This window comes from Rhinolophus hipposideros (assembly GCF_964194185.1).
Source record: "Rhinolophus hipposideros genome assembly, chromosome: 3".
Taxonomy (NCBI): Eukaryota; Metazoa; Chordata; class Mammalia; order Chiroptera; family Rhinolophidae; genus Rhinolophus; species Rhinolophus hipposideros.
Window position 1 is genome coordinate 40,403,893 of NC_138049.1, and position 12,142 is coordinate 40,416,034.

General features: G+C 33.8%; 1 protein-coding gene across 1 annotated transcript in view; it reads left to right on the top strand.

The window, feature by feature from the left end:
• GOPC (golgi associated PDZ and coiled-coil motif containing) overlaps window positions 1–12,142 on the top strand; it is a 37,274-nt gene that overhangs the window by 14,008 nt on the left and 11,124 nt on the right. The window contains 6 exon segments of the mRNA XM_081039606.1: window positions 2,328–2,492; window positions 3,943–3,966; window positions 6,790–6,965; window positions 7,949–8,114; window positions 9,995–10,090; window positions 11,388–11,552. Of these exon segments, the coding sequence (XP_080895732.1) occupies window positions 2,328–2,492; window positions 3,943–3,966; window positions 6,790–6,965; window positions 7,949–8,114; window positions 9,995–10,090; window positions 11,388–11,552 (792 nt within the window).

Consider the following 12,142-nt stretch of genomic DNA (forward strand, 5'->3'; position numbering starts at 1 on the left):
ACAGCAAGAAAAAGAGGATATGCAGGAGAAAAAAAGGATCTGAGAAAAAAATTACAAATGTAAACGTAGGAAAATAGTAATTAATATTAGTATAATGGGAGTCATGAAGAAGCATGAAAAAAATATTTAAAACTACTATCAACAAACCCTCGTTTATTGCTGGTAGGAATGTAAAATGGTTCAGCCATTGTGGAAAACAGTTTGATGGTTCCTTAAAAACTTAAGCATAGAATTATATGACCCAGCAACTGCACTTGTAGGTATGTATATACCCCCCAGAATTGAAAACAGGCACTCAAATATGCTGACACATGTTCATAGCAGCACTGTGCACAATCCCCCAAAGGTAGGAACAGCCCAGCTGTCCATCAACAGATGAATGGGTAACAAGTTCTGGTGACACATAACAGTGGGATATTATTCAACTATAAAAAGGAATGAAATTCCAACAGGAAGTACTGATACATGGTGTAACATGGATGAACCTTTGAAAACATTATGCTAAGTGAAAGAAGCCAGACACAAAAGATCACATATTGTATGCTTCCATTTAGATGAAATATCTAGAATCGGTAAATACATAGAAACAAAATGCAGATTGGTGGTTCCTAGAACCTGGGGACCAGGAGAATGGGTAGCGACTGCCTTACTTCTATGAGGCTTTCTTTAGGGGTGATGAAAATGTTGTGGAACCAGATATAGGCGTAGTTGCACAAACATTGTGATTATAGTAAATGCCACTGAAGTTTTCACTTAAAATGTGGACTTTGCCTCAAGGAAAAACATTACCAACCAATTCGTTCTTTTAAAAAAACACAAACTACCAACAAAATTTTCCTGAAACAACACAAAATTGAATCTGCATATTGAAAAGGGTACACATGGACCTAGAATGATTAACACCAAACTATATTTTAGTAAAATACTGGGCTTTAAAAATAAAGCAGCCAAAAGGACCAAGTCACTCATAAATAAGAGAAAGAAAAGATTAGGATTGCATATCTCCATAGCAGCATTTCATACCAGAAGCCAATGGAGCAGCACATTTAAAATACTCAAGGAAAGAAAATGTGAGTCAAAGATTTGATATCCAGGCAAACTAATTTCAGTTATGAAGACTACAAATAAATAGTCATGAATAAGCTAGAAATCAGGAAATACTGTTGTGGGACATTTCTGAGAAATCTGTTAGAGAATGAGCTGAAGTCAAAGGAGCAGCTTTGGTAAAAGGTCTGCTGGTGAGCATATGGGACTAAGACTATTGAGTTAAAGATGATAAAATAATATTTAAATGTTATATACTGTATGCTCTACAATATAAATATAGTGCAGTGATCAAAAATGGGAGAAGAATATTTTGAAAGTAATAATAAGCTTGATGATTGCTCATCGTTATTAGCTGGAAATTGAAAGATAACACTTTATTAAAAGCTGGGGGAAAAGAGGAAGAAAATGTTACTAGCTAATTTCATGACTGTTCATAGCAGGGACAATATCTTAAATACAATCTAAAGAGGAAATTAAGCATATTATCTAAAAGTAATTATTAGAACAAAGATACAAAGCTTTCAGAATACTAAAAATATATATTTAAAAATCTAACGAAGAGCAGTGAAGACTTTATATTTGTATCTGCTATATACTCTTAGAACTATAAATTGAAAAATACATTGAAGGTTAAAAATAAAGAGACAAAATTATACCAGGTAAATAAAATGAGAGCAGAGATTGCACATTTGATAGCAGATAAGCTAGAATCCAGGCCAAAGCATTTAATTTAGGGATGGAAACTTGACATATTGAGCTACATTAAAATTAAGCCCTCTGTTTGTAGCCTCAGTAGCTCACAATTGAGCGCCTGAAGTAACTACTAGGTAGTGGTTAGGCTGATTCTGGCTAGTGTTCTCTAGGGTGAAGACAGAGCACCACTCTCTGGCCTCTCTAATAAACTGTTAATGTTAGTCGATGACTATAGCACATATGTCTCCACAGGATGATGAACCACCCCATACCTGTATACTTTCATAAACCCTGTAAATAAAGGTGAAACAGTGAAAAGCCTTCTTAAAGTAAGCAAGGTAAATAAGCATTCTGTGTTATTAGAAGATACTATTTATGTAGAGTTCTCTTGCCACTCCAATGTCTTACTTGTACTATGGATTTTATGTCAGTTTAGATGGATGTCCTATAGCTCAGTCAGATAATGGTTTTCTAGTGTTCATCTGTTCATTTCAAAGAGTCTCTCTGTCATTCTTGAATAATAATTATTAGAGTCAAAAATAAAGAAAATTAAGCATACTTAATTTTTTTTCTTGTTGTTTTATAAGGCACAGTTGGTGGATCTGAAATCTGAACTGACAGAGACCCAAGCAGAGAAAGTTGTGCTGGAGAAAGAAGTACATGATCAGCTTTTACAGTTGCACTCTATTCAGCTTCAGCTTCATGCTAAAACTGGTCAAAGTGTTGACTCTGGTACCATTAAGGCAAAATTGGTAAGTAGTTTAGAGGGTAACATAGACTTACATACATTTTAGAGGACAGAGAGGACAATTTTAATGAGGCTTTTAATTATAAAAGGTAATCTGTGCGCATTGTGGGAAATTTAGAAAATAGGAAATGTGAAGGTCAGCATGACACCCAGACGTGATCAGTGATACTATCAATAACCAACTAATACTTAGAATAGGATGTTTTTCATATTTAAAAGATATTTGTGATTATAACATATAAACAGGTTTTTGTCTTACTGTGTCAGTTAGGATTAAGTTCAGCTGCATATAACAGAAATCCCAAGTAAAATTGGGATTATTCTTGAATAGTACACGTTATTTTCTCTCAATTAAAGAAGCCCTGAGACAGACATCCAGAGCTGATGTGGCAGCTTCACAGATATCAGGGATCCAGGTTCCTTTTGTTTTTGTGCTCTGCTGTTTTCAGCTCATGGTTTGTCCTCAGGATTTGTTCATGTCTGCATTCCAGGTAGGCAGAAGGGAGAATCTGAGAGGATGCTTCCCAGTTGCGTTAGCCTTCTTTAAAGAACTTTTCATTAAATCCTCCTCAACTGTTTTTGCCAATCAATTTAGCCATCTCTTTTGGATGGCTCTTTAGAGATTTAGCATCTCTAGCTGCATGTCAGTCTCTTAGTTGGTCACATGGCCACCTCCATTTAAATTGGGAGTTCTATTAATAAGGAAGAAGGGGAAAATGGAACTGGGTGCCAACCAGTGGCACATTTTGTGTTTTGCTCTTAATATATCACAAATGTTTTCCCTGCCACTTGAATACTTTGTTATTTTGCATACTACTCCATTGTATAAATTTTGCACAGTTAACCATTGCCTTCTTGACCAATATTGGTCGTTTCAATAGATATATTTGAAGTCTCATTTCAGTTTAACCTCTTAATGTATTGAGTATGTACAATGTGCCAGACACTTTGTAAGTTTTACTTGTTTTCAATTAGTTCCATTTGATTGGTTAATTAGTTTCTAATACTGATATGTTAGAATTTATTTAAATAAATATTTACATTCTCCTAAAGTCCTTTTAAATTCTGAAATTTTATGAATCTAAGTAGTGTTTTATTTAACTGACATGCATCTGATAACTGCTTCTTTGGAATATTTGATATTAACATTGAGAAAACAATGTACATTTTTACTAGAAAAAATTCACCTGTAGTTTTAACATTAGATTTGAAACAGGCTGCTGTAGTGGAATGACACTGAACAAGATGTGTTGACTAATTCTCATAAAACAAAAAAATTTTAGTCTAATACTATACAGTTACTATTGCTTATGGATTTGCAAATATATTTGTTCTAACAAACTTTACCCAAATGACATTCAACATGGGAATTTTCCTTATAATGATTATACCACTAGATAAATTAATTTGTTTGATGTTTTTCTAATTATAAAACTTTTTTCTTATATCTTAAGTCTGTCCCCTCTGTGGAGGAGCTGGTAAGTATGCCATTTCTGTTTTGCTTTTATATGTCACGCTGAAGTGTTCTTGGTGTTTTATTTGCATATACATGTTGTCACTTTGTATTTGAAAATGTTAATGATGGCAATTTTTTAATGTGCCAGTACCTCAAAAGGTCAGTGGGTGGCCCATTGCTTTTTTTTCACTACATGTTGTTAAAGATTTTTCTTTTGTTTGTGATTTGTGGCCATTATTTGCAGAGTCTATCAATTTTTGACAACTTCTGAGCCTGGTAACTTGCTCATACTTCTACTTCAAAAGAGCAATTGGTTTTCCCACTTGAGTGTTTTGAAGACATATTATGCAGGCCCGGCTTTTTCCTCCTTTTCTATGTGAACTTATTCCCGGAGAGAATGTGCATGTTAATTTCTTATTCATCCACTGCATGTGTTGTAACTTTTCAGAAGTCTTGAAAATGATTTTGTGGCCTTTACGACTGAATTTTGAAACCCTTTACCATAAATTATTTTAGAAAATAACAATACATAAATTCTTAATATTTTTCCCACTATCCCAACCTAATCAGGTTCCAATTTGTCATATGGCTTCACGTCTTTTGAAAATATACTGTTTGGCTATCTAAATACAAAATGAACTTCTTGGTTCTTACCTAATAATAATAAACAGGTCAAACAAATCTTTTTTTTTTCTTTTTTCAATCTAAAAGTGATTAACTTCAGTTTTCTCAGTCCTTTTCTTACTTACATCTGTTAATTTCAGGCCTGAGAATTTGTCAGGGTCATTAGGGGTTTGAATTATTAAAGTGGTAGCTTAATATATTATTGTATAAGTAGCTTATTAAAGTAATTGTAAGTAGATAATTCTCAACATAAAGTTTATTTAGCCCATAAACCAAAAAATTATTGTTTTTTTTTTTCTGAAACAAACAGCATTAACCTCATAAATGTCATGAAAAAGAGTTTTGTTCATGTTTTCCGAACGGTGGTTTGTTTTGGAACTGATACCTGTCCTTTTAAGAAGTAGGTTCTGAAATAAATTGACATTTTAATGATACCAAAGTTGTTATAAATGGGAGTCTAGATTACTGGTTCTTCAAAATCTTTAAAAACAATATCTAGAAATTGTTTTAATAGTTAATTTTTTACAGTAGCTGAAAAAGCCTGCTAATCTTCCTTGTTTATCACATATATAATAACAAATATTTTTAATCAAAAAATTGATAAATATATCCAACATTTGATAGTTATTCATGTTAGCTCATACAATTTTTTATTTTTTAAGATTATGGTACTCGATGCCTTATATTTGAATATATTATATATTGATGTTTAAATATAGCATATATTGGTGGACTGTTGTCAAAATGGTAGACCAAAGCAGACAGTTAAATTAGTACCATAATGAAATTCTTGAATTGCTAAAAAATTGCTTAAATGTCTCAGCTTCTTAATATTCTGAATAAAAAGGGAAATAATCACAATAACCAGTATCCATACAATAGAAACTAGCATTTGCCATTTGCTCAAGGGAAACAATTTTCCCTGGTGCTGTGGTAGATCTTTAAGTTTCATATAATGAAGTGTCTCCCACATCATGTCAACAAATACAACCGTATTGTCGCAGGATATATAGATTCTGTAAATTAGTGAATCAGAAAAAGCAGTACTGTAAGTCAGTACCAGCCGTTCTGCTTAGGGTAAATACAAGTTTGCAGTGTTTGGATGGTTCTCTTGATCCAAAAATAACACTTAAAATACCTATCCGGCCTCTTACTCAACTCTCAGAAGGGATTGTTGAACCACACAATTTGTGTGTGTGTGTGAATTTGAATTTGATCACCTTCAGGCAGGATTTTGTACCTTCCATTTTTCATTCTACTCTGTCTTGTACCTATCTGTCTGCTCTGTGCTTGGATCCTGAAGGCATTTGCCTGTGTAACCCTTGATCAATTGGACTAGACATACTGTACTTCATACTTTTAAGGTAAATTGAACATGATTTCTCATATGTGAGATAATGATACAAATTTGGTGTTGAAGATCTTGAGGTGATGTGCTCTGGCTCACACGCGGAAACTCCCACAGAGGGAAGACGTGACAAGTGAGGCTTAGGATGGCATGCTAGTCTGAGAGCTACAAATGCATATGCATCCTCCATATGGTAGGCAAGTGAAGCCCATATTTTCCTCAGAACTCGGTTCTTCATTCCCTTTAATATATGGATGGAAAAATGAATCAGGTCCCAAAATTCAGTGATAAGCTACACCATAGATATGCTTATCTATAGAAATTTTTAATGTGTAAATGTTGTAATGCAGTTGTTTCTCGCATCTTTCCATGACCATAAAATGTTTTAAAATTAGAATACCTATTCTAATTTAAGCATTGTAAGTTTCTTGTAGCCCTCTAAGATAAATTAGCTATAAAACGTATCTCTGTCACTGAGTGATTTTGACTTGCTTCACAGAGTTGTTGCATTAAAGTTAATTAAATGTTTAGGCACAACCAGCAGACTGGTTGTTTTTATTTTAGCCGTTTTTAGAAAATAAAAGATTAAAACCACTTCTCTTATTATAGTATGTGACAGCATGAGCTTCGAGAAGACTGCTTCTCTCAGTATCCTTACTAGAAGTGATTCCAACACTTTCTGGCACTAGTTAAAAAGAACTGGATCCAAATCTTTATGTTTCATTTTATAGGGATGAAGTACTAATTTTTATCCTATGCTTTCATTGTTAGTATCACAGACTGTGTGCTTTTGTGTATTTTAAGAAATGTGGTCTACTACTAAAGAGCCTTAAAAGTAGTTTTATTATATTATTATTATTTTAATTCTAACAGGAGAGAGAGCTTGAAGCAAACAAAAAAGAAAAAATGAAAGAAGCTCAACTGGAAGCTGAAGTGAAGTTGCTGAGAAAAGAGAATGAAGCCCTTCGCAGACATATAGCTGTTCTCCAGGCCGAAGTTTATGGGGCAAGACTGGCTGCCAAGTACTTGGATAAGGAACTGGCAGGAAGGTGTGTAAGAAATAGGTCTCCTTGTACTCTTAGGTGACAAATTGGATACTTAATGAGGTTGACTTTTATGTCTTGTGGTAATTGAAACATTAATCTTTATCCTAAGAGCTGTTTTACATTTGGTTATAGCTTACTGTTGTTAATATTGATAATATTATATATTGCAGATTTATTTAGGTATACACACACTGATATTAGTAACTTACTGTGAAATGGAAACAATTCTACAGCTGCACTTTTCAGCCATTTCCTGCCTTGTCACCAAAACTGATAATGTTCACATGTATAGCATGACTTCCATACAGAATTGTTTCTCTGATCCCTGAAATGTGGTTTTTCTTGCCGCTTAAAAATATGTTGGAATGACAGTTATTTTATTACACTAATATAGAGTTCTGTGTGTGTTAATTTTTCACAGTAAACTATTCACAAACTTTGGTGATTTATTATTAGTACTAAATAATTTTATACTCATTGTCTTAATGTCACATTAGAACTTATGTGGAACAAATAAAAATAATTTATATCATCTTGAAGTGCACATTTTCAAATAACTTTTAGCACATTAAAAATAATCATTTTATAAAAAGAAATAAACATTAGAAAGGTTTTTGTACAGTTATAGTTAGTCTCATCTAAAGACTAATATTCAACAGTATCTTGAGATTGGTGATTTACCTTGATTATATGCAAGACCTGAAACGTGTTAATTGACATAAGTCTCATAAATTGCTTCTTAGATGTATTTCAGTTAAGTATAGGACTAAAGAAGTCCTCATTTTTTAACTGGTGTTCTCTTTAACACATCTGTTCTTTTCAGTTTTCTTATCTTTGTAAATATGAGAGACATTGGGAGGTCCCTGAGTTTTATTACTAACTTAGATTTATTCAAAAGCTACTTATGTGCAGTAGTTCTTCTCAATTCTCTCTACAGTACACATAATGAAAAAACTAACCAAATTAACTCTTTTCATAATATGAAGGGTCCAACAAATACAATTACTAGGACGAGATATGAAGGGACCTGCTCATGATAAGCTTTGGAACCAACTGGAAGCTGAAATACATTTACATCGTCACAAAACTGTCATCAGAGCCTGTAGGGGACGTAATGATCTGAAACGACCAATGCAGGCACCACCGGGCCACGTATGTTTGCTTTGCTACTTACTGTTTCCCATTCAACTTCTGGCTTTCTTTAATCGGAAGTCCTTTTCATTTTTTAAAAGTCTATTAGTATTTAAAAACCTTAACTTAGAAAGTGAAAGTGAGATTAATCTTACCTAAAACAGATATATATTTAAAGTTTCAACAACCCATAGCTCTTTAAAGATTTACTAATGTCCTGAAAGTGATATTTCTGAAGACAGTGAACTATTGCTAGTAAATATATATTGCTAGTACTTTGGCTCATGTTTGAAAATTTTCCTGGATCGTGATTAGGCATGTCTAAATTTGTTTTAAGCTTAGCAGACAGTGTGTAGTCATATTGATAATTTGGAAAATATTTTTGGGTAGTTTTCTAAGGGAATTTTTGGTAACTGGATTCAAGTGCAGTTTCTGAGCTAACACTTAGACCTGTTTGTTCTTGAATTAAGACGGAATTTGAGATCTATCTCCAATTGTCTGCTTCTTTAGCCACCGTGTAGGGAGTGTTCTTTTTATCTGGAAAAATCTTTATCAGATTTTATCACAACAGCTGTCTGATAATACAAGTCTTAATATAATAAAAGCATGTCAAACTCTTACTCAGTGGCTCACATATCTTAGTACCAGATAAAGCATGGCCTTACATAGTAAAATTATTTGTTTCCTTTAATAATACAAAGATTATTGTAGGAAGAATTGATATGTATGTGTAGTTGGTGGGAGAGAAGGAGGGTGGCAGTAAGCACTCATACCATTGTCTTCTCCGGGATATTGGTGGTCCTTGTAAACTTGTAAGGAGGGCCAGGTGACAAAAGTTACTTTATGCTAAAATAACCTGATAAGCATGGGGGTTTTTATAGTGGATTTAATAAGATTTAATATTTTTTGACAGTTACTTTGGTATAGTGAAGAGGATATATTGGAAGAAGGTCTAATTGGAGGTGAAGAGATACATTAGATACTATAATAAGCCAAGGTGAAAGCGATGAGAGCAGGGGAAGTGCGTTTGAGAGGAAGGACAGCTTTGATAGAATTAAAATCAAGAGGACTTTGTGACTAACAGCTTTTGGTTAAGTAGGTGAGTGAGAAGGAAGACACTAGTTTTTTTGGTTTGGGCAACTGAGTGAGTTGATGGCATTCATTTAAAAAGCATATAGAGGAGAAGGTTTTGGGGAAATGATGATGAGATCAGTTTTAGACATGTCGTGTCTGAAGTGCCAGCGGACAGCCAAGATATATCCAGTTGGATATATGACTGGAATTCAGGAGAGAAGTCTGAGCTGAAGAAATATTATGCAAATCATCCAACGGTTTATAATTGAACTATGGAATTGATAAACTCATCCAGAGAAAGTATATAGAAGGTAAAAAAAATGGGAGGGCAAAGATGGAAAGAAACTTCTATGGAGTGAGGGAAGGAAATGGGTCAGCAAAGGAGCCTGAGATGGAACTGTCAGATACAGGCCATCTAGGAAAGAAGTGTAATAGAAACGAAGGAAAAGAGGGTTTCAAGGAGCGGGTAGTGAACAGTTATCACCTTTCTGAAGGCTAAAGTAGAATAGTGACTAAAAAGTGTTCATTGGATGTAGTCATATTGGTTACCAATTACTGCAGAGAAGACAATTTCAGTGGAGCAAGTGGGGGCTAAACCCTAATCATAGTGGTTGGAGTAATGAATTTGGGAGACAAGAAAGTAGGAGTGGTGAGGATTAACTTTGTGTGAGGGGTTAAAGAAAGATGGAGGAGGATAGTAGCTAAAGAAGATGGAAATTAATAAAGATTTCTTTATTTAATAAAGGTAAGTTATATATCACAGGTTTACTCTATTTGGTGCATTGTTTACATAATACTAATTTTTCTTCTTTTTTTCCTCTAATAAGGATCAAGACGCTTTAAAGAAAAGCCAAGGTGTTGGTCCAATTAGAAAAGTTCTCCTCCTTAAGGAAGATCATGAAGGCCTTGGCATTTCAATTACAGTAAGTAGTGCTTCCAGTATTCTTTTCTATAGTTATCTAGTATATCATGCTCCTTCATGGGACATCATTGAGAAACAAAGTATTCTGGATGTATTTTCTAAATAACTAAGTTTATCCCCATGGGCACCCTTTTTGTGTAAGCTTTCTGTAAACTTTTTTTGTTTGTAGATCTTGTTAATAACTGTTAAGTACACCTTTAGTTAAGTATAGTTTAACATTTTCATTATGACTCCAGTCATAATTCTGTACCATGTTCTCTGATGCCTGTGGGAGCTTTGGGAATGGATACGACCATTTTCTTCTATGTTAAAGACCATTTTCTTCTATGTTAAATGGCTCCAGATTGTATCACTTTTTCCTTTAGAGTATGTGTTATTTTTCTCTCGTCTCATTTCTTTGTTGTCAGATTTGAATACTTGGGTCCAAATATTCTTCCTTTTTAAATTTGACGCCTTTACAAAATTTTGTCTTGGGCAACATTTCCTGAGAACAATCTGTTATAAAATACATATATTTAGAGTCATTTTGCTGTTGTTCGGCGCTTTGTTCCAGATGAATGAATAAGGTGGTTTTTTCATTTGGTAATACTTAGGAACTGCATAAGTTCATTTGCTTTCTAGTATTGCTTAAAGTAGGACTGTTTCTTATAATAAAAGGTTTATACAATGGATATTTTTGAATTACCTACCTTTTTTAATGCACTGCCCTTAAAAGGCATACATTTTAGTAGGAGAAATAAGATACACACAGACACACGCACACGCACACACACAAATAACTGATACAAGCTAGAAAGTGATACATACTAAATAGGTACTGCATTTCATCAATTCTGTATTGCATATTTTTTTCACATTTTAACATCTCTGAAATTGAGATTCATCTTACAATCTTCCAGTTATTTTTGTGGTACATAAAAGAATGGTATGTCTTATCATTTATAATGATTTAGATTTGATAAAATCTGTTAGTACTGTAGACTACTAATACATAAAGTCTTTTTATTTATGTTTAAAAGTGTTCAGGATTTGTAGTTTTTTTGGGGGAGGGGTTCTAGAACACTTTTTAGAAAATCCCATGTATGATATTAATCGTTTGACTAAGAGGTCACCCTTTGATACTCCTAAGTTATTTATCATTACGTAAGCAGCAAATAAGATTTCATTCAGCGTTTATAGAGACAGTATAAGTGCTTATGAAATATAGTTTGAAGAAAACAGTTTATTGTTAGAATTTCTGTGATTATACAAAGAGTAAACTAATTTACTGCCTTGTTTTGTGTTGCTTTTTTTGTTAGGGTGGCAAAGAACATGGTGTTCCCATCCTCATTTCTGAGATCCACCCGGGGCAACCTGCTGATAGATGTGGGGGGCTCCATGTTGGAGACGCTATTTTAGCTGTTAATGGCGTTAACCTAAGGGACACAAAGCATAAAGAAGCCGTAAGCATTCTTTCCCAGCAGGTAAGTTCCCTTTATGAGATTAAATTGGATCTATCAGTTGGTTCATTTTGAATCTGTTGAATATTTTATACTTCCCTAGGAGGTTTCTCAAGTAGTAAAGTGTTGAGATATAGATACTAGTTTCTTTGGGGGCTTCTTAGAAGACATTCAGCCTGCTTTACTGAAAAGGGAGATTTCGTTTGCTCTTTTTCACAGCTATATGACTTTGAGCAGGTTACCTGTCTTTTGTGCCGTAGTGTCCTCTGAGAGCCGTGTAAGTACGTTAATACATAAAGTGCTCAGAACAGGACTATACACTTAGGGAGCAAAACATCATTAATGACTGAAAAACTATACAAATATGAGGTATTACAGAAAAGACAACGCTAGAGGTGAATTGATTTTACAGCCATAAATGTTAGAACTAAAAGGGTTCTTAGAAGTCATTAGCCCAACCCTTATTTAAAATGAGTAAACTGAGGTTCTTAGAGAAGTAAATGATTTTCTCAAAAGTTGCAGAGCAAATAAATTAGAGAGTTAGAATTCCTATCCAGAAGTCATATTTATGATTCTATGTGCTTAAGATTTGTTTTGTTTCTCCTTCAAGAATA